Genomic DNA, 24,222 nt, shown 5'->3' with positions numbered 1-24,222 from the left:
CTCCTTCAAAATGTGACAGCAGCCTTTCACCCCACTTTCTTAAGACTGAGTCTGAGACACTTGTTAGACAGCGACTGATACGGTTCACATTGATGAGCTGACAAATTTCATAGTGAAGCTTTGCTCATTTGCATTTACTGTAAGTCAGGCTGTCGGTGGCCTCCTCGATCACGGAGCAGTGTGTTTGGCTTCAGGGACGGACTGGGGCTAAAAAACAGCCCTGGACTTTAATCCCAAATAGGCCCATCATCCAGCCATTCGCCCGTAGCTGTGCGCAACAGACACTAGCCAGGATGTCCTGATACTATGCCACAATACTCTATTAGCCTATCAGACAAGGTATTCACAACAAGTAACATCTCAAAACCAATGATGAGAATTGGGGTTGTGTTTATTAATGAAGCCTCAGCCTTCAAATAAAAACCAAAAATGTACAATGCCATAATATCTGCATTGAAAATAAAATTCAAATAATGAAATGTCACTGGCTACAGAAACCCCAAATTACACAAACTTGTAATTATAAAACAGTAGGCCTACAGAGTATTACTGACAACACTTTCAGAGATAAAGTAGGCCTATACCAAAACTAAACTGAGAGTGTTTGTTACTATATACTATAACTATTCAAATATAAATGTATAACATGTGTTGCTTTGTGTTAAAGAATTAACATTGAATCACCTATTTAATATTTTCTCGATGTCATATTACACTTTTGATTCATATTAAGGCTGTGAAATGATGAAAATGACTAGGCCCTATCAATGTTGTCTGTGAAGCTTTCACAAACAACCACCAGGTCTTTGCCAGTTCCACAATAGTAAACACAAATATGAAAGACAAGGAAAAACTGCACTCTGATGGAAGACAGACAGAAAGTGCAAGCTAGGATTTTTTGGTTAAACTTTTGATTAACTTTGGTGAATTATTTAGCCCCCTTCCCTGTTTGTTAGCATGTTTAGAGAGGTACCAATGCATTATTGATGTTTTCCCGTTTAATTTAATACCATATTCTTCATCCTAGCAGCAAAAGTGAGCTCACTACAACCTCTCATATACAACCAAGTTAAATCGCGGTCAACCCGCGATTAATTTCTAACGCGTTTAATGTTTCAAATTAACCTAACAGAAATGATTAAATACGTTAAGTTTGACAGCACTAAATGGCACGATAATTTTCATAATCATGATGTACACCCATGTTGAGCTGACTATGCAATTCGCTAAGATAGGGATAACTCACGTCTAATGTAGGCCGACTCTTCTTCAGTTTTATGTTTACACGTAGGCTAACAGTGATCATATTAGCGCCCCCTGCTGTTGGCTGTTAATATCGCTTTAATAGACTTTTTTTTTGTGCCGAGAACGCACAGATTGTCAGTCCGTCCCTGTTTGGCTTGCGAGGGAAATGTTTCTGTTAGTCCATTTGTCCAACACGTGTCATGCTCTGCGTCTGTTTGGCAAGCCAACTTTGATGGCCCGAGTTGTTAAGTGTCTGGACAGAGTGTGCCGAGATACAGTAGGTAGGGAATAGTTCAGAACATGATGTCTGTGTGCTGAGTTTTTGCCAATGCCACATACAGTACATACCAAATACAGGAAGAGTGCCTTTCGGTGCATATGGTTGTGCATCTAACTGCTACTGTATGTTGTAAGTTTCTAGTTTAAATGCGGTCAAGAGTCTTGGATCACAAAACTACATAGATGTAGCTGCTACGTCAGTCCTGTTTACTGTAACTCCACACTCCTGCATTGACTTCACACACACTCTGCAGTGAAAACTCCTCCTTTAACTCCCCCAGTCTGCTCCCACTGCACCGCAACAGCCATTAATTCTACACACACACTGCTTATCTCCAGTGAGACATTAGTGACAGATATATGAGGTCAAGAGGTGGAATTGATGGAGAGATAGAGAGGAGCCAGAACTGCCTGGAAGAAAACCAGAGCAAAACTGCACTAAAAGGCTTCAGGAAAGAGAATAAAGTGATGGACAACAACACTGGGCTGTTTTATATTCTTACACGATTCAATGTTGTTTCTCAGTGCACATGCAAACACACACAGTACACAGTGTGGGTTTGTCCTGCTGGGACAGTGATGACTCATACTATTGTGTCGCCCACAGGACTGGAGAAACACACACACATGAGCGGGAAACCAATTGACGGGTAGGATGACTGATGGGAGTGGGATGGCTTTCATGATTTGCAAGGACAACCTGGACACCTGCGGCAGCATTACTGTGAATGGACTGTGTGTGAATGTGTGTGAATGTGTGTGTGTGTGTGTGTGTGTGTGTGTGTGTGTGTGTGTGTGTGTGTGTGTGTGTGTGTGTGTGTGTGTGTGTGTGTGTTTGGGGAAGGCGTTTGTTGACAGCATGCACTGGTGTTTTTTTTTTTTTTAATACAATGTTCATGTTTTCTGCTGAATATCTGCCTCCTGCTCTTGCACCGGCCCGTAGTGAGCAACAACAACAAGGTTTATTTTCTAGCATTGCCCCAGTCTTCTTAGTGTTTATGTTACATAACAATACTCGTGGTAGAGCTTAAAGGGAGAATACAGACAAGCACAAAAATGTCTAGAGTCCTCTTAGTACCTAATTTGCCTCTGACTTATTTTAATGAGCGCTAATGGGCAAACAGAGGGAGCTCTGTAATGGTGTGAGTGGATATACTTGCACCTGCAGGCCAGAGAAGGAGATTTGTGGTGAGAGGTTGATGGGATCTCTTTATTTGTTTTTCCCTTTACCTTGCAGCCCTTGTTGTTGTCATGGCCGCTGGTTTGCCCACTGGCAGGGCATGGCGAGCACGGCTCCTGGTGGTAGTACTGGCCGCCCTGCAGGCCGCCATAGTGACAGCAGCCATAAGGCGAGGGGAAGTGTGTGTACCACAGGTCGTCAGCCAGCGGACACTTTGGATAAGGGTAAAGGCCTTTCCCTTGGGCCTTCTCGACGCTCACCTTGGGGTTCGTCATCCATCGTCGTACCTGCGCGGGAAAGGTACATTCAGGTCCAAAGCAGTTAGAGAAATACATTTTTTTGGAAGAAAAAGGTTGGTTTGATCTCACTTTTTTTTTGTAAGTACTCGCATAGGTGCTCCACAAACACACACATTGTCAACCCTGCCAGCTGCAACCTTTGATCAGAAGAGCTTCTCATGTTATCTCTGATTACATGTCATTTCAAGTGAAATGACATGTAATCACACACCCCACACACACACACACACACAATTACACTTGAAAGAGGCACATATTGCTTCTCTGCTCTGCCACACGTTCAACACATGAATCAGAAACACACACACCTGTCACACGTAGATGACACAAAGTACAATGTTGATTGCCCTTTTAAATATGACGAAGAGTGACGTCTATCTTGTCTCATCTTGTCTAAGTTTCTTTAAAATCTTTGCCTTTAACTTGACTTGCTTTAATGTCGACAATACTTGAGAAAGCATTCTCTGCAGAATCCATATGTGGCTATTATAATGAATTATCACAAATCAGAACCTTTCTACATCCTTGTCTATAACAGATGTTCACATTATGCAGCCGTATGGTAAAAACAAGTGAGACAATTGTGTTTAATGGTGAGATATCACCAACACATGGGCAAGTTGGTGCTTGAAAGCACATTGCATACACACATCTCTCCTGCAGTGACTAAGACTTCCCAGAAAAGCACTGTCACTAACCGCAAAATCCAGTGTGTGTGTGTGTGTGTGTGTGTGTGTGTGTGTGTGTGTGTGTGTGTGTGTGTGTGTGTGTGCGGGCATGTGTGCGTGCGTGCGTGCGCATGCGTGAGTGTGTGTGTGTGTTTTGGGGGAAGAAACATGGAGGAGAGGTAGTGAAAGTGCAGAGGAAACATGGAAGACAAAAGGAGAGTGACAGGGAAAGAAAATAAAAGTTTTCATTAAAAGCCTTATGAAATCTGGTCCTGCTGCATGAATCGAACATTTAGCAAACACACACCATGGGGGCAGTAGCCTCTGTGACTGAGCAGCAGACAGCTGTGACATACACATACACATACACACACACACACACACACACACACACACACACACACACACACACACACACACACACACACACACACACACACACACACACACACACACACACACTGAGAATGAATGCCTAAGTCGAAGGGGAGCCAGACAGCACGTCAAGGCATGTCGGGTCTAAAGGAAAAAAGACTTGGAAAAACACTCCACCAGGTCAACAGAAAAACAAACCAGTCACTGTAGGACGAGCACACAAGTTTGATGACACACACCTAAAATAAGAATACTACGCACAAGTTTCTTCAAATGAAAACATGAACGTTGACCAATTAGAGGATTCTCTCCATCATATTCAAAGCAGAGTGAGAAATGTTTTTGGCATTACCCCTTGGATCCAACAGTCCACAGACATACCTCTTGTTTAACATGTCACACTGACCATGAAACCAATGAGATGTGTCATCCGAAGCTTTACTCTTACTCCCCTCAGATGTAAAAACATGATGCTCACAGCAGTAGGAATATGTTTTCCTTTTTGTGGATCACTTTAAAATCCAGGGAAGAGCTATACATTACGTTATGTTTTGATGGGTTTGTTTGTGCATTTGTAACACGTCTTATCGCAAAATCTGTTGATTATATATTGATGAAATTTTAGGGAAATATTGCATTTCAAAATTTCCATATTGCCCACATGGTATGTCTAATCAACAATTGATATGTAGAGTCAATATTCACAGACAAAAATATACACACACAGAGCCATTGATTTTATATTTCCTTCCATCATTTCCCTTCTACATTTACAGTACATGATACAATCCTCTCTCTGGATATGCTCTCCCCATTATGTAATTAAGCTCATTTAGACACAAATAGAGAGAGAAATACACCCACAGTAGCAGGCATTAATTCTGATTTGGGGCTGTGTGCTGATGCATATCTGGAAACTTGTTTTTCTTAGAAGAGTGCAGAAGGAAAGCCAGTTTTATATAAAAAATATGTTTAAAAAAAAAAAGCAAGAACAGCTAAATATGGATAGATGGATAGATAGATCCTCAGGCTCTTAATTCCTGATTAATATTTACATTTTTTATTTTTTAATCCCATGGGAGACTCATCGCAGCAGAATGTGCCTGTGGGAGTGCGTGTTTGTGTGTGCGTGGGTGTAAACACAACACAATCTGCCCATATTAACCGGCCGAGTCATCAGGGATCCACACCATACTGTACGCCATCTGAGACCAACACTCACTGTTGGAAAACTCTACTGTGAGCAAGAACACACATCGATGACAGCCAGACTACAAAGGTATAAATCTACCCAGCAACCAAGGACTATTTATCAAGTATGTAAATCATTGTTGATTGTTCCCAATTAGTTATCCTGGAACATATTCACTCCCTAAGGCTGAAAATGTGGTAACTTGAACATGATGACCTGTGCAATAAAACCTTACTTCATCATCTGATTTATTAAATTACACTGTCTGGGTAATGGGAAAAATAATGTTGTGCTATAATCCCAAAGCAAATACAGTGGATACTGAGTAAATGCATCAATCCACCTCTCCTCCACAAGCTGGAAGTAAAAAAGTTAGTAATTTCCTTTCCATCATATACCCCACAGTCATGTTGCTCAATGTTTTCTTTTGATCTCATGTAAATCGGCTGCAAATTATTCAGATCTGAGTGAGCAGAAGTTGAACTGTTTGGCAAGCTAGCATGTTTTGAGTGAGTGTAACAGACAGCAATGGAGGTTTAGACAGATTAACTCGTGAAAACACGGAAGCTCAACAGAAGTCCAACAAAGATCTGATCAAACATGTCAACCAGTTTGGCAGTAATTCCCATTTCAGTTTATCAACACTATGACATTACTTACATTAACAATCCACTGTGTGACAATGGACATCCATCCACATATCCATATCACCTCTCTTTTGAAAAACTGTTGCTTTTCTACTTTCCTATCTACTTTGATTTATAAGATTTCATGTTTTTATTTACTTCTGCAATAGAAGCATTGAGCAAAAGAATTGTCACTAACATGAATATTTAAATATATTTTAAGAAGTTGAATCAATTAATCATTCAAAATCATCAAATCTATCAAACCATAGAAACCTAACACAAATCCAAAGATATTCAATTTAGGATCATGGAGAACTAAAAACAATAGCAAATATTTCCATTTAAAAGTCAGAACCACTGACTGACTTCTTTTGCGATTTTACTCAAATGTCTAATGATTATTGATGACTAAATAATTAATCAATTATCAAGCTAGTTGCCGATTAATTTGCTTTTGATTTTATGCATTTTTCTTACTTCTACATCTGTTATATTTTTTCTAATGCATGCATATATTTCAACACACTTGTGGGTTCTCTAATGCAACAGTGTTTTGGAGCATGCACAAACACACACAAACACACGCACGTCTCTCACACACACACACACACACACACACACACACACACACACACACACACACACACACACACACACACACACACACGTCTCTCACACACACACACACACAGAGAAACACAGTAAACACAAGTATGCAGGGAGCCAAATCTTGCGCCTGATTAGCATGGCTTAGCTTTCACAATGACATCATCTCTGGCATATACACACACACACACACACACACACCAAAAGAGAGGGAACACTCCGGCTGTGACACCTTCTCTCTCAGCCAACATACCCCCACTCTGGTTGTGTAGGTGCATGTGTAGGCACACACCCACAGAAGCATCCATCCTTAAATGTGTGTGTGTGTGTGTGTGTGTGTGTGTGTGTGTGTGTGTGTGTGTGCATGTCACCCAAACTCACCTTTCTCTTGACAAACTGGAAAGCAGAGCACTTCTTAAAGGAAAAACCAGCCTTCTCTTCACCTCCCCCACCTCCTCCTCCTCCCACATTCACCACCTTCATGGCCGACACCGGCACTCCGCTTGCCTCTGTAGATCCCAGGGTGACGGACAGACTGACAGGGAGTGAAAGAGAGGGAGAGAGGGAGAGTGGTTTAAGGCATGAGGAGAAAGCTGTGGCTTTTGCAGAGGTGAGTGCGGGACAGCAAATAAGAGGGATGCTGCTGTGTTGTGAGAGAGAGAGAAAAAGCAAACAGAGGGTGCAGGGAGGAAAGTGAGAGCAAGAGGAGGTGGAGGTGGAGGAAACAGATGGACCAAAATGCGAGGCACAGAGGTAGGACGCTGCATTGAGATTACTGGAACAACTGCGTGTAAGGACGGATATTAAGATAGGGAGGGAGTGAGAGAGAAACATGCTCACAAAAAGATGGAAAGAGGAGGAGGAAGGTACCATCTCCTGTTGCTATGTTTACAGCCAGAAGTCAGAAAGCATCTGCACTGTCTGATGTGTGTGTGTGTGTGTGTGTGTGTGTGTGTGTGTGTGTGTGTGTGTGTGTGTGTGTGTGTGTGTGTGTGTGTGTGTGTGTGTGTGTGTGTGTGTGTGTGTGTGTGTGTGTGTGTGTGTGTGAAGTTTAGCCATGAGTGTGTTTACATATCCCTTTGAAATAGTGTCTGTATGTAAATAAATGCATGCACACATGCCTTCATCCTTCCATACCTTTATACTGGTGCGTTAGCTGCTTCCGCTGCAGCTTTAACAGCCTCTTTTTATCCAAGGACTCCTCCGAAAATGGTCCCAGATCAGATGCACCAACTCCTGCTCCTGAGGTACAGATGTCCCTACCCTGTTGTCACTGAACTATGCCCACATACCCAAAAGTCAGTATGTCAGTGTGCGATTAGTGTGTGTGTGTGTGTGTGTGTGTGTGTGTGTGTGTGTGTGTGTGTGTGTGTGTGTGTGTGTGTGTGTGTGTGTGTGTGTGTGTGTGTGTGTGTGTGTGCGCACGTGTGTGTGTATGTGTGCTCAGTTGTTTGGAGTGCACTGATGCCGCTGTGGTGTTAGCCTGTAAACAAACACCTAGGTGTGTTTGTGCATGTGTGTGTGTGTGTGTGTGTGTAGGAAAGAAGGATGTGGGTGATGTCTCCAGCTGCAGTCTTCTGGCTCACACCAGCGCTACTTTATCAATGAACGGCTCTGCAGTGAGCAAATGTTGCCTCCCCTTCTCTCTCATTCCATCTCTCTCCCTCTCTCTCCCTCTCTCTCCCTCACTGTCCTCATCACCACTCTGCCCTCCCCCTTTTCCTTTGCTCGCTCATTTTCTGCTGCAATCGATGGTGGCACCTCCCTCCCTTTTTCTCTCTCTCTCTCTCTATCTCTCTCTCTCTCTCTCTCTCCATCTCTCTCACCTTACACTTCATCCCCCCATGATTTATTTCTCTTTTCATGTCTATAAAAATTGTCCCAGTGAGGACTGAAGAGGACAGGGACACCTAAATTATGTCTGTATTTATATATATGTATGGGTTAAATGTACTGTGCTATCTTTCCTGACAGCTTTGGTCCAGCTGGATTTCATACACACATGCAAACACACACACACACACACACACACACACACACACACACACACACACACACACACACACACACACACACACACACACACCGTCATATCTGTGTGGATGCCATTGCTTCTTTCCTGATGTGACACCCAAGAGCGATAAAGCTGAATCATGTTCCTGTTATGAGTCCATGCACTTGATGTGCACAGTGAACCTGGCAACTAAAATGCAATCATGTTTCTAATTCGGAGCTGGCTATGTTACCTTAAAAATAAATGATAATAAATGAAATATTAAGCCAAAAGGAAAAACTGTTACATTTTTTGCAACCCTCTAAATAAAGATATTTAAATGCTGCATGTTTGGCAGATTTTTCTTGTATCCCATCTGTCTGTCTTCCACAAATATCAATTAAAAGCTGATGTTTACTGCCTTCACCAATGATGAGGTAAATTAGTTTAAACTTGACCTTTGCCTGCTGTAGCTCACAAACTCAAATGGCCTGAGGCATTTCTAGCAGCTAATGTTAAAGTGTGACTTGAATTATAATTGGGGCAAGATCCAAGGCATTGTTTGTATGGCTATTTCTCTCAGTGTTGCCCTCTGTTTAGCAAAAGTTACATATTCTCGCTCGACAAAAAACAAAGTGTAAACACAACAAGTTGTGGTTTAAGGGGGAGTTACTGTTAGGTGATTTTATCTAAATCAGTTGCTGGAGTATTTTATTACAGCAAGTACAATATTAGGTTACAATTGCACTGGCTCTGATTGTATTGATTAAGACAGAACCAATTAGAAAGGAAAGGTTAAAATAATTCACTGGGAAAAAACACCACCTCCACTCGCGGTGTGAATGACAAGGTGTTTCTTAATAACACTTCTGTGGCATATGGGGAAATTAAACTCTAACTACGCAGTAAGTGAGTCCGTTTCCTTCCGCTTTATATTAGGTGAATGTAGTTCTCCTTGCAGGGGAACCAGTGACTGTGCAGTATTACTGTAATCAGGATCAGTCAGAGGCCCAATCAACAGTGACTCATCAGTAATGACATGGAACAATGATTGGTGAAATCAGCTTTGCCACCCAACTGCATAAAAACTGAGGGCGGCTTTACCAACGGAGGCAAACTATGTATTTTCTTCTATAGTAAACCTCTCAGGATTCATACTACTCTGCTTGGTTTTGTCAACATACTTAGTGCTTAGAGTTGTTTTTAACTTGAGCTCTCCGCTGGTAATTGCAAGGGCTACACATAATTAGCACAAAAGATGTAAAAAAAATAGTTTGAGCTATTAAGTGCATTTTTAATACTTGCTTCACTGCATCTAGTCAATAGAATATAAAAGGAAAATGGCTATTTTGGCTAAATATACTGTACAAGCTCCATTGGATCCTGATTGGATTGTTTTGTTGAATCCAGTCATAAGACTATAGGAAGATAAGAAAACTTAGTTTGCCAAAACTCCAGGGTGATATATATATAGTCTGACAACGTTCTTACATAACCGCAACAATTTCTCACTCAAATATAAAGCTCTATGGCGCATAAATTATTCTGTGAGCTCCCAAAAGATTCTCTCCTGCTCTTGTGAATTCAAATGCAGCCGATAAATAATTAATAACAACCTTTCTTAAATGGTTCAGAGAATTGCCAAAATAATTGCAAAGTCAATAAATTATGGATCTTCCTAAATGTGAGCTAGATCCAGGGAAGTATCATATAGCTACCCCTTTTTTTTAAACAGCCTCCGACAGCCGAGTGAAATGAGGGGGTGGTGTGTTTACTTGCATTTTCCTGCTTATTATTTACCCCTGAATAATTAGACAGTACATTTCCAACTGATAACTTTTAATAGAAAGCCAAGTGAGGCTCTTTTAAGCCCTTGTGATGGTCAGAGGTGGTATACACTTTATATTGCAGTCTGCTAATGAGCTCCACTGGGCATGTTTTGATCATGTACCGAACAAGACCTGGTAAAAAATAAATAAATAAATAAATCTCTGCTAATCCTTCTCAGCACTTGTAGAGAGAAAAAACACCCCAACTTGACTCACTCGACTCCCTGATGAAACCAGTGCAGAGACAGCATAGACAGGGCAAACAAAACTAATGCGATGAGAAAATATGTTTCTATTACATTATTGTGGTTGCCCATTTCCAATATTTAAAACTCCTTAAACTACAACACTGTGTCTTGTTTTCTGCATAGATTCACCAACTGAAGAATCATGACAGTGTAAAGGGCAGCAACAAAACTTCACTGGAAATCAATCATGCTTCTGTTTATCCTTGCACTACAAGCCATATGTAGAGCAAAGAGGTCTCCACCTTGACAGCTAGTTTAACAGTATTCACATTTAGAGCAAGTTTTGTCAAGAAAAGAGTAAATCAACATGGAACATGACGAAAAGATGTGTCTTTGCAAGCCTATCTCCCCCACTCTCTCTATTTTTGTCTTTGCCCTCTGCCCTATCACCACAGCATTAAACACAATTGAATTCCGCTTTCAGCTCTGCTTTTCTGCTCAGAGAGGCAGGGTCATGGCTGCAGTCTTGCCACAAGTTGATTTTTCTGGCCAGGGACATGCTGGCCACTGACACCTAGAAGGTGAGCTCATCACTGGGAATGATGCTCCGAATTCCTTCCACAATGTTTACATGACTGCATGCATCTCTGCGTTGTGCTAAAGTCTTTTTCTGAGACACATTCACATCCACTGTCTTCTCTCACTGTCTTCAGAAAAGCTGCTCTTGACTCTGACTCACTTTCATAAATTAACCATATTCTGCTCGGCCCTTCTTCCAAAGGCTGCAGCAAAGAACATCTACAGTAGGAGTGCTTCTCTCATACACTACTGTGAGTTCTCTCCCACGCCGAAAATAGTAATCCTGTCTTGTGCATGTGTTGTCACAGGTGTAGGTGTCTGTGTATTGTGTTGGCATGTGTTAGCCTGTGAGATTGTTAGCATATATCGGTACACACCGACAGCATTTGTTTGTTGTGAATCATCTCAGGAAGCAAAGGTGTTGAAATGACGGAGGATTAAGAAGCAAGGTATAAGAAGTGTGTGTATAGTGTGTGACATTGTGTCTGTGTGTTTGTGTGTGTTAGGACTTCCACCTGCAAGTTAATACAGATTTTTGACAGGTGCAGTAAACCACATTAATTTACTTTGACAACCACATTAAGACTAATAATTAGAGTGATGAACACAATTTTGGGAGTGTGAGTGTGTTTGTGTGTCTGTGTACATGTTTCAGCCTGTGTCATACTTATTAGGTGTACTTATGGTGCGTTCTTTTTGTCTTGTAATCGCAACTAGTAGCTTGAGTGTGACGTCACATCCATGTCGGAAAACGAGTTACCGTGGGTTGTTGCGTTCTTTTTGTCACACAATACTACGAGTTGGAGAAAAGATGGATTTTTGTAACATTTTTAGTAACATTTAGGATTCTATTCACCCAGTTATTGATATATTACACAACTATATTTCACAGTTTGCTGCATGAAAATTACGTTTTGATTAACGTTAACGTTAGGCTACTGCTCTGCTTTCTGCTCAAGGCTCGGCTTAAAGCCGTTGTTGTCATATAGCAACCGAGCGTCTCAGCTGCACAAGCTACAAAATAACTAATCAGGCGGTATTTAACTCCTAATAAGACTGTAGCGATATGCCTATAGGTAGCAGTATACAGTGCTATGTGTACGACTTCTTCATTTGGTTACAACAAAGACAAAAGTGCTTAAAACTGTAGAAAACCACAATGTTTACTACGTGTGATGCACGACGTAGCCATCTTTGAAAGTGAGCTCGGGGTCCTCTGAGTTCAGACGACTTGACGAGTTGTAAATACGACCTCGGGGGCGTTCTTTTTGCAACTTCCGGGTCGTAACTCCGGAAAACAACTCGTAAAACGACTTCGGTGGACAAAAAGAACGCACCATTACTAAGGCTCTCCAGGTCCTGAAGTCAAGCTGAATCTATCATTGCTCAATGAGCAGCACATAGCCACGTGCCTACTGTTGGTGCTAGTGTGTGTGTGTGTGTGTGTGTGTGTGTGTGTGTGTGTGTGTGTGTGTGTGTGTGTGTGTGTGTGTGTGTGTGTGTGTGTGTGTGTGTGTGTGTAACGCGTAGGAGTTAGTAGCAATGGTGTGTGCAAAAGGAGGGTCGGGTCCTGATAATCTAGTTGGGCATACAGAAATACTCACCTGCCTGTGATTGTGGTGCAGTTGCATTTGTGTGTACTTTCGTTTGCCAGAGTACTGTGTGTGTGTGTGCGTGCGTGCATGCATGTATGTGTGCGTGCACATGGGAGGGAGGGAGGGAGGGAGGGAGTGCAGCAATGAAACAGTTCCCAGTGGGACTGACAATACTGCAGTGCTGAGCTAAGGAGACAGAGGGAAATAACTGGAGAGGTGACAACCAATTACAATGGCTCACTGGCCGACTCTCATCACTGTGCTCAGTCAGCTCAAACAGGAACAGCAAGCAAGACTCCCTCACTCAGGATTTATTTTACATAATGTTTCATTTGCCATGACACTTTAAGATGAATGTTTTAGTGTTGGTACTTTGTAGAGGTGTGGAGTTGGGTCATATGACTTGGATTTAATTCAGACTCAAGTCACAAATGTATTGGCATCAGACTTGAACAAACAAAAAAGACTTTGACTTTAAAGGATAAGGCTTATATTCTGTGTTGTCCTGAAAATATTTCAGGAAAACACCAAAACCAACAATGAATTGATCCTACTAAAAAGTACTGCCTGTGCAGTTAAAAGGCTAATATAGCTAATTCGTCTTCGTCATACGGTTCAATTGATGTCCAAAAACTTCCAAAAACACAGCAATGAGTCACACAGTTACACTGTCTTATTTTACAAGTTTCTTACATCATCAGTATGAATGAACGGGCTTGGGGCTGAGTATGGTCTTTTGGTCTTTTAATGAGATTAGACTGCCAAACAAAGACTCACAGCTCTACTGTAGCTACCCTTCTGAAAAGGTACACTACATATGCAGAAGCCAGGAGAATAAAGAAGATGAACCATCTAAAGTTTACTTTCAGTGGCAGGGTGGCAATACCACAGCAATACTGAGACTGAACAATACTGGAAAAACGCATGGGAGAAGAAGGCAACATATAACACCAATGCCCAGTGGCTAGTGAATCTAAGAGCAGACCACAGCAACCTCCCAGAACAAGACCCAGTAACCATCACATTGGCAGACATCCATGAATGAGTGTCTCACATTAAAAGCATGGGCCAGATATGTTCAACACTTACTGGCTAAAGAAGTTGACTCCACAACTAGACCTGTTATTAGAGGACAATCCTGATCATGAAGGACCCCCAAGTCACTTGAGATTCAAGAACAGACAGATTAACCTGTGCAGTGGAGTGACTATCAGCCACATTGCTGACATCTAACTGTATGAGCGTGACATTGACTCACTGATCCACATCACAAGGCTCTACAGCAATGACACCGGAATGTCAATCGGATTAGATAAATGTGGTCAGATGGTATCAAAGAGGTAAGATAGTCACAGCTGAAGGGGTGGAACTACCAAGAGGCAACATGTCGATGTTCAGGACAGCTACAAATACCTTGGAATACCACAGGCAAATGGAAACCATGATTAGGCTGCAAGGAAGTTAGCCACAGCCAAGTACCTAGACAGGGCAAGGCAGGTCCTGAAGAGCCAGCTGAATGGTGAGAACAAAGTTTGAGCCATCAACACATATGCTCTGCCACTCATTAGATACCCAGCTGTTATAATAACCTGGCCAAAGGAAGAGATAGAAGCCACTGATATCAAGACAAGAAAGCTCCTCACTATGTATGCAAGGTTTCACCCCAAGTCCAGCACCCTGAGACTATACACCAAGCTGAAGGAGGGTAGCCGAGGACGAGTGAGCATCAGAGCCACTATACAGGATGAAACAACAAAGATCCAGGAGTACATCAGGAAGATGGCCCCAAGTAATGACCTGCTAAGTAATTATCTCAGGCAGCAGAAACCCAGTGATGAGGGGACAGGTTGAGAAGAGGAACCATCATGGAAGGACAAGCCCTTGCATGGCATGTACCACCAACAGATAGAAGATGTGGCTGATATAGAGAAATCATATCAGTGGCTGGAAAAGGCTGATCTGAAAGATAGCACAGAGGCACTAATCATGGCAGCACAAGAACAAGCTCTGAGCACAAGATCAATAGAGGCCGGGTTCTACCATACCAGACAGGACCCCAGGTGCAGGCTGTGTAAAGATGCCCCTGAGACAGTCCAGCACATGACAGTGGGGTGTAAAATGCAGGCAGGTACGGCATACCTGGAACGCCATAACCAAGTTAAGTTAAGGATGCAGAGAATGACAGAGCTAAGATCCTGTGGGACTTCCAGATCCAGACTGATAAAATGGTGATGGCTAACCAACCTGGACATCGTGGTGGTCGACAAACTGCAGAAGAAGGTAGTGTGATAGATGTAGCAATCCCAAGCGACAGCAACATCAAGAAGAAGAGTTTGAAAAATGCTAAGGGCTTAGAGAGGAGCTAGAGAAGATGTGGAAGTGTAGGCAACACTGGTTCCAGTGGTAATCAGAGCACTCGGGGCTATAACCCCCATATTGGGACAGGGGCTCCAGCAAATTCCAGGAACAACATCTGAGATCTCTGTCCAGAAGAGCGCAGTCCTAGGAACAGTTAAGATACTGCGCAGAGCCCTCTTGCTCGCAGGCCTCTGGTAGAGGACCCAAGCTTGAAGGAAGAGGACTGCGAGTGGTGAATATTTATTTCTTATATATATATATATATATATATATATATATATATATATATATATATATATATATATAGACATATATAGAATTCCTGGCAGCTTGTCCACTCCCTGTAGACGCCTATTCAGAGCAAAAAGCAAGTTTGTTTGTAAAGTACACTTCAAACACAATGGTAATCCAAAGTGTTTTAATGCATTGCAAATAACATTACCTGTTCAGGAACACTGACTGCTTCTACACATGTCACCTTTATATGATTGCTTCAGAGCGGAACACAAGACCATGTAATTGCATTTTAAGACATTATGCTCATTTCACAGAGTTTGAGTAGACTATACTCTGGTATCTCACTGTGAAAGTACTCTGTAAGACATTTCCAACAGCAAGGGTTACTGGGACACAAACATTCAGAGATTCTTTCACTCTGATAGCAAATTGAGAGTGAACAGAAAAGTCAGCCACTTTCTCACACCTCAGTGGAGGTTTACTGTCTGACTAAATGTTGATTCAAATGTTTGATTTCCACTTACTGATAGCAAGGATTTATTGGTTCAGGAGGACCTTCAAAATGCAAATGCTCTTCAGCAATAAGCATCCCTAAATTAACATGCATTTTTAAGTTTAAACAATGGAAGTTTTACAAGGGGTTTGTTTATTTCATAATATGAAGAGGTTTGAGGTTTTTCAATCCAAAAATATTTTGAGAAACACTAAAGAGATTTATTTTATTACATTTGCTGCATATAAGAAGTATTTTTGCATTTCTTTTTAAATGCTTTATATGTGTTGAGCTTGACAGATCATTCTTTCCATTGCACACAGCAGTCGACAAAATCCTTTCAACTCAAAATTGACTGACTTGCTTCATCTGGAGCTTTCAAGCGTATCACATGGTCCTTATCAACAGAGTTTGCTCAATTGCTGGAACTGTTTAAATATTCTAACTTAACCCTTGTGTTGTCATTGAGTCAAATTTGACCATTTTTTAATGCTCTTTATCAGAAATATGTTCTGCCATTCAAAATAATAAAATGGTTTCAACACAGTTTCCTGACTAAACACTGACATATACCAGTCTGTGATAATCCATCAACATATATTCATCTGATCTTCACTTTAGTGAAAATAATTAATCATTTCTGAGTAAGTTGACATTAAGTTAAGATGTTTTGTCAACTTATGTGATTTTTAAAGATATATTTTGACATTTTTATGCACATGACTGGTTACAGCATCACAATGAGTTAACTTGTATAAAGTGACATTTACAAGAATATAACATTTGATTTAATAGTAATATTCATAGTTTAATGAATTGTAATTATACAATGTAACAGTAGTCTATATCCACGACGTTCCACTTCCGGGATTGCTCCGTTGCCGCCGGAAATTCCACCGGATTTCACTCTTTTACGGCCGGATGTCCATTATCTTCCTCTTTCTTTGTGTTGGAATTTTAAACTCTGGTCAATTTATGAGGACTAAGGTTAACCGCAGCGCTGTGAAGGAAGGTCTGGCAAAGTGAGACTAGCATTTCAGTGATACTGTTTACAATCTGGAGTTTACATTGACTTGTGACCACCTCCTGTTTGACTGAAAAAAATATTTTAAAACACGTGGTAGCGATGTGTGGGGAGATGTCTCAGATGGGTTGAGTCACCTGACACTCACAGACCTGATGTTCACCATGTGATACCTGTCTAAATAGTGCCAAAAAATATCAAGGTATTTCATCACATGATTTTTGTCACAGGGTTTTCAAAGCAGGGAAAGCCTAGGAATGTGAAGTATTTGGCTGTGAATCTTAACAACCCATCAGCTTTTTCATTTTCAGTTCTTCTCAGCCAATTGCCTAAAGATTGGAGGGACAGGACGAACAGGAGTTGTGAGAACTCATCTATCATGTGACAGGTCGAGAGAGGAGAAAACATATGATATGACATAATATAATGTAATATTGCAATACAGTGAACATCACCATGGCATGCAGTGTTTCTTTGGCGCACATATGCTGGTTTCAGACATGTGTGCTTAGGGCTGTCTACAAATTACTACACCGAAAAGAGATACAACAAAAATATGTATTAATTTAATGATTAAATAAGGTAATGTCTCCAAACTTACCTCAATTATTACTTGTCTCCTGCTAGTTATATTACAGCACTTAGTTTAAAAAATAAGTTAAATTAAAAAATATTTTTGTTGCATCTCTTTTCGGTGTTGTAATTTGTAGACGTCCCTATGTACTCGTCTCACAGCAGCAACAACAACAGCAGAGAGCAGAAGCCAGCAGGCAAATGTTATTAACATAAACTTCTGGTGTACTTACAAACTTTCCAATCCATCGTTTTATGAGTGCATAACCTATATATACTAGTGTAGACCTTTGGTATCATTTCGGGCATTATTAGTGGGGTCATTTAAGAGATACAAACGTGGGTCCATTAGCCCCGCGCTAAGCTATTCAGCGGCTAACGCTACTCTACGCTAACTCGCCCAATGTTAGACCCAGGTGAAAAAAGCTTCTGGGGGGGTGTTTGGCTCGAGGTCATGGTGCAAAGGACCCTAGGGTAAATTACTCCGAACCATCACTTTAAGTTTTAGTTGAATATTTATGCATGTTTTTTATGATTGAAATGCCTGCATCAGTATGTATTGTTAAGGATCATTTGAAGAAACTGTGTCATGTGAAAGCTGTTCACATGACCTGAAAGGAATAGTATGTGAAGTATGTACCGTAGGTGTGACACGAGACATCATCAAGTGCTTTTGTAAAGATGCAGTACATACTGTTATACTGTATATAACAGTATACAGCATGTCTAGTTGACTGAATTTATCTGCACTGTGGACATACAACAGACAAACAAAACCATTCTAAATAATAGCTTTATGAAAACAAAAGTAAATCAGCCATAGAGGATGAATAAGTTGCAGGTCTCTGCACTCTGTGTTATTACACCCTACCTTGTGACTTGGCTGCCCAGCTGAGATGTCAGTCACAGCGTACAAGGTGGCGCCTTGTCCGCTGTGACTGACATCTCAATCTCCTGACCAGATCTCTTGGAAATAGGAATTGAAACAGTGGCCCTGGCGTCCTGCCTTCAGCTTGGCTGGCGCTACATAGCTGAGACTGTAACTCACCTGGTCTGTGCAGGGCAGGTTAACATTGTGTTCCAGGGACACATCATGTTGGTCAAATCAAATCAGTTATTACTCAGAAACATCAGGTGAGATATTTTTGATGCAGACTTTTGTGCAAACCTCTAATCCCCTTCCTTGCCTGTCAAATAACTATTTCAAATATTTAACTCTCTCTTTCTTTGTCTATATGACCTTTTCAGTAATACAGTCTTCAATGGATGATTGACAGGAATAAACCGGGACCTGCTCACATGCACACACACATACACACATACATACACACACCTGAGTCATGTGTCTCTCAGGGCACAGACCAAAGGGCATTTTATCATATCTTTTCATCTTTGGAGTGCAAACCTTGACGCCGGGCTTTTTGTGCATAACAAACGTGCAAAATCACCAAAAAACGTCAGCTGCAACACTCTATCCACAACAGCACAAATGACGGTAGTTTGCTTGGAGCCAGGGCACAAAGATGACATTGCACCTGTTAATTTGGTCCTGCGCAAAAATAGAGTGAAACTATTTCACAGTAAAATCCAACTTCTGTATCAAACCCTGATTTCTAACATTTCAACTGTGCTAAAAAAGTTATAAGACTGGAAAGTTTTGCGCTAGGCTTGAAAAGTGTTTTTATTCATATGGGATGTGATTTTTACACTGTTGAAAACTTTTGTGTAGGTTTTGATCCTCCCAAAGTCTGCAAATTCAGAACTTCAAGGGAAAGTGAGTGGATTGGCAGGGGAGTATAGATATTGAGCCTGTGGCGTCTCTCCTTTGAAAACACAGTGAATCATGAATCTTCTTTTCTCCCTTTTGGCTACTGGTCCAAGCTATGTTTGTGTCATAATCTTGAGGTCATCAGTTCAATAGTGTCACCACAAACTTTTAAATATTTCTAAAGTAGATTTATATTTAAAAGGATAAATTACTATTAAATCACAGATAATGTGATATCAAAGGAAAGGCCTGTATATTCTGTTTTTCAATATTATATACATTTTAGGTATATTAGTTGTTGTACCTGTAATTAATTAGATTGTATTATAAGTGTTGCGTTTTGACACAAAGCATAGCTCATAGGTAACTTAACAGCAAACTCTAATTGTGCTCAATACTTTTCCCATTGCCATGCATGGTCCATGTCAAACCTTTTCTTTGCCCTGTGTACCCCTCTCTGCCACTCCTATTGAACCAGCTGTGAAAGTCCAGCCTTTCCAGGAACAATGGGAAGCGCTGACTTCAGAAGAGCGATCAAGCGATGCCTCTCAGATAAGGAAAGGCTGCAGGAGCCACAGAGAGTATGCAGACGTACAGCGGCACTATTTACAGACATGCTTTGTTTCTGCCTTTTGTCTCTCAGGAGGCTCATGGCATGCCAATCATTTCCCGTTTGCCCTGATCTGTGCATCGGATATGAAATCACAGTTTATATTTATTCTTTACCCTGTAAGGTAAATCATATGTCCTTACAAAACTATGATCTCAGTCTCAGATGTCAGACCAATCTCCAGCAACTGAATATCAATTCGATTTTAACTCATTTATCAGCATCAAATGTCATCAGTTTAATTTTAACATTTGTTGATACATATTAGGGATTAATGGTAACACTTTATTTAAACCCTCCCTATTTAACATGTTTAAACAATTAACACTTGAGAAATGTTTATAACACACTATTATGTGGTTGTAAGCAAATACAAGCACATTTTTAAGCTTAGATTCGTTGTATAAATAGTTAATTAACGCTTAAAAATGCAGTGTAACATAGCTGTATGCCTACACAAAAACAAATCTCAGTCTGTTACAAAGCAATACACACAAAAATGTATAGAAAGGTTTAAAATTGCTATAAATATGTTAAGAAAATCCAATGTTATATTGCGTAACATCATGCTTTTATATATTTATACACCAGTTATTGGCGCATCATCAATAACTGAGAAGTACGTACGCACTCTACGCATGCACGCACACACACACACACACACACACACACACACTCACTCTCTTCTTTACTTGCCTGAGGTTCAGTGTGTCCTTATTTTCCACTTCCTGCACAGCGGTCAGCTGCTTCCTATCTGGCGCCACACCAGTGAGTGACCGGCGGCCCCCCATCGCCACGGTAACACTATGAGGGGGGTCAAAAGCAGAGGGACAAAAGATGAGAAATGTCAATAGGAAGAAAAGGGACATTCCTACCTAAGTTAAGTAGGTTTGCGGAAATTGCAGAGTGATTATGCAATGCAGCAGGCGCTTCAGCCATAAAAGGTGTACGATTGTGTCACAGGCTCATATTGGATACCGCCTGGAAAGTCCTTTGTCAATAGAAAACTGCATCATTAAGTCATCACTCATACTTGATGCCATCCTTTATTAAAAACACACAGGATGTAATCTTATTACCTTGTCTTCAAAACACTCAAAATTGCAAGACCGATTATTAGACTTCCTGGAGTGATTTTATTCATTGTGAAAGTTAAATCACGAGTCAAGGCGTCCGCTTTGGCTGTAAGGCAAGAATTTCAATTTCATCATGAATGGCGTGGACATGTACGGAAAGAGGGGGAACCAGTTCAAAGTGAAATCCTGATAGATTCTGAGAAAAGATACGGATAGCCAGATGAATGAAATACAGGAGGAGCGTGCTAGAGGGGTAAGTAGATGTGAGAGAAAAGAAAAAAAGATGAATATAAAGAGGAGAGGGAGATGAAGGCACAGGGAGAGGAGAGATCGAGAGATCTGACAGGGGGGACAGCTCTCTTTCATAAAGAGCATTGAATATGAGCCTCAGTCTGTCTCCCCAGGGGATGTGGCCTGGTTTCTCTTTTCCCAACACACACACACACACATACACACTGAGCTGTCAGTAGATGCTAAAACTATAGTAACCAAGAGCACACAAACTAAATATTTGCTTTTGAGCATTCAGATACACATGAAAGCCAAAGTAGGTGGAATGTACTGTTAATTCAAACATTTATGCCCAGAGCTAAATTAAGTTCTCTTGCAGTTTCTTTCCCTTGTGTACATATGGATTAACACAGACTTTGATGCAAACTTAAGGAAGAAAACACTCCAAGCATCAACAGTCAGACTTTGGTGCAGCAGCAAGGGCTCCTGTACTGACAGCAACCTCAACAGACTTCAAAGCTCACAATGACATGTTGCTTTCAGCAGACTCAGTCCATGATTGGGTTGCAACAGCTATTCGTAAATCCATTCCTAAATTTGTGTCCTTTAACTACTAACTAAGTAACTACTAGCTAGTTTCAAACCATGCATGATATTACTAAACTGGGTTGCATCATAAAACTTGAGGAATTTACTGTATCACAACCTGTAACATAACTGCTAGAAATAATAGTTTGGAAGCTTTACTTGGTTTAATTTATATACAATTACATGTGTTTGGAGAAATGTGTTTTACAGTTAGTATTATTACCGTAATGCAGTTTAGAATAAGTGGGGAATATCAGATTATGCTAATCTAACCAACTCTGTTTGGAAATTCAGTGTGACGTTAGCATAACGCTTGAGGTATAGGCTATTGTGTTATTTATTTTTTGAAACATAATTTTAGATCTACACAGTTTATATAATCAATCAAAATCAAGTGTCATGTCAGATATTCAATATTATCTCTTTTCCTATTCAATCTAAACAGGTGACATGGTAGCAAGTTTGTTTAATTTGGCAGTTCATTCAGCGGCGTAGACGTTGCGCCTAGCATAACAGAGTGATAATTTATAGCAATTCCAGAGGAAGAATTTCCTTTAGCACACCAAATGCTAATCAAGCATTAGCATGCCAGTGTTCACTGTATTTTGTTGAATTCTGTGACCTATTCTACGGTGGCCGACAGGGGCAAACGCACTGCTGCTTAATGAAACACACGCAAATAGACAAAACACAAGCAAATTAAGAAAACATTCTCATTAATTTGACAACGCATGCGCAGCATTTAGCAAACTCACTGCATTTCCACACAACACAACCAAATATCCAAATATAGCAAATATAGAAACGATGCAAAAAGAAAAGCACACAAACCCCGAAAACAGAAACGATGCAAAAAGAAAAGCACACAAATCCCGAAAACAGAAACGATGCAAAAAGAAAAGCACACAAACCCCGAAAACAGAAACGATGCAAAAAGAAAAGCACACAAATCCCGAAAACACGTTGTATCCAGTTTACACAATGGAAGTTCTCCAGGCCTCTAGGGGTGCGATATGTAGAACAGCTTGATTTTCGACCCCAAAAGAGAGAGAGAGATAGAGAGACTGCACGTTCAATCTCAGTGAAACGGTGTGCAACTGCTTTGAGATCACAGACTGTAAATATTAAGTCTATGTTTTAGATATGTTTTCTCTTGTTTGGTGGGTGTGTCTCTAGTTTATTGGCTCAGAACTCGAACCTCCTATGGCGCCATTTTGATGCTACAAAACGATCACCTCCTGTTAGCATTCCACTGACTAGCATTCATTTTGACGTCACTTTGACAGCGAATAACTTTACATCTGAAGCGTTTAAAGACTCTATTTGTCCATTGTTTATTTCTAAAGAAACATGACAATGTGTAAAAGGCTCCATTACCTTGTATCTCACGTTATGGCTCCGTAGCAGACGTTTTTATAAAAATAGGCTAACGATTGTGTTACATAGTAGAGGAATTACCGTATAGTACAGGAGAAGCTCGCAGGCAGTTTGGACTTACATGAGCTGTTTAGGTTTAATTACTAATGTTAACTAGCATTTTAGTTAGCAATAATTAGCCTGTGCCCATGTTATCTCCTTACATATACCTACGCTCTCCGTCTCTGTAAGATTCGGAATGATTTAGATTTCTCTTGGCACAGCTACCAGAAGACTTACAACTTTCAGACAGGTTGCTCACGTCACATGGCTGCGCAGTAACGCTCAGCGCTCACCGGAAAAGTGCTTCCAATATCCTTCACTGGTCTCCGTCCAGAGCAACGGGATCTGTTGGTCCATTCTTATATACTGTCTATGGTGATACCCAATCAACAGAGACATGTCTGTAAACTCATGTTAATGAAAAAGCAGAACCTCTCTCCCCTTGAGGTCGAAAATCAAGCTGTTCCACTTAGCGCTCCCCCTAGAGGCCTGGAGAACTTCCATTGTGTAAACTGGATGCAGCGTTGTTCTGGTGCATTTGTTTTCGGGGATTGTGTGCTTTTCTTTTTGCATCGTTTCTGTATTTTCAGCGCGTTTGGGTATTTGGTTGTGTTGTGTATATGCAGCGTGTTTGCTAAATGCTGCACAACAAGATGTTTTCTTAATTTGCTTGTGTTTTGTCTATTTGCATGTGTTTCATAAAGTTGCAGTTCCTTTGCCCCTGTCGGCCGCCGTACTATTCCCCCGGATACTGACTGTGATACATTATCAGTTGTGCTCTCTGTTGTCTGGATAGATGACCCAAAGGTCTGGGTAAGCTTTTTTTTTTCCTTGGTATTTCCTGTCCTTAAAATTCCTTTCAGGCTAAAAGTCATAGCTGAGAAGGAAAATGTGCACTGCCAGCACCCTGGGGGTTGGCTGGATGGATTATCATTGCCAATGGAGGTGCATCCTGTTGAGTGTGCTTTCACCTGGTTTTTTTTCTGTCTTCATTGCACTGAAAAATAGCCCACTATTTAAAAACAAAAGGCATATTATATAGAAAAAAATATACAGCATAGACCGGCAATGACATCCACAAATATGTATAATAACCTAAAAAGGTAAGCATAAACTTATTGTACATGGAAAATGCAGGGGAAGCCAGAGCCCGTTGAGCTGTAGCCCCTAGTGAGAAAAACTCCATCT

General features: G+C 40.9%; 1 protein-coding gene across 1 annotated transcript in view; it reads right to left on the bottom strand.

Annotated features, from left to right (window-relative positions):
• sgk1 (serum/glucocorticoid regulated kinase 1) overlaps positions 1–7,804 on the bottom strand; it is a 35,202-nt gene extending 27,398 nt beyond the window's left edge. Inside the window, exons 1-3 of the mRNA XM_039781637.1 lie at positions 7,611–7,804; positions 6,855–7,008; positions 2,755–2,991 (exon numbers count right to left, since the gene is read on the bottom strand). Coding sequence (XP_039637571.1) covers positions 2,755–2,991; positions 6,855–6,956 — 339 coding nt within the window. The 5' untranslated portion in view covers positions 6,957–7,008; positions 7,611–7,804. The remainder of the gene's footprint in view (positions 1–2,754; positions 2,992–6,854; positions 7,009–7,610) is intronic.
• Between the last annotated feature and the right edge of the window lie 16,418 nt (positions 7,805–24,222).

The sequence above is a fragment of the Perca fluviatilis genome, chromosome 18 (assembly GCF_010015445.1).
Source record: "Perca fluviatilis chromosome 18, GENO_Pfluv_1.0, whole genome shotgun sequence".
Classification (NCBI taxonomy): domain Eukaryota; kingdom Metazoa; phylum Chordata; class Actinopteri; order Perciformes; family Percidae; genus Perca; species Perca fluviatilis.
Note: the sequence above shows the minus strand (reverse complement) of the source record. Positions and strands in the feature narration are given on the sequence as shown.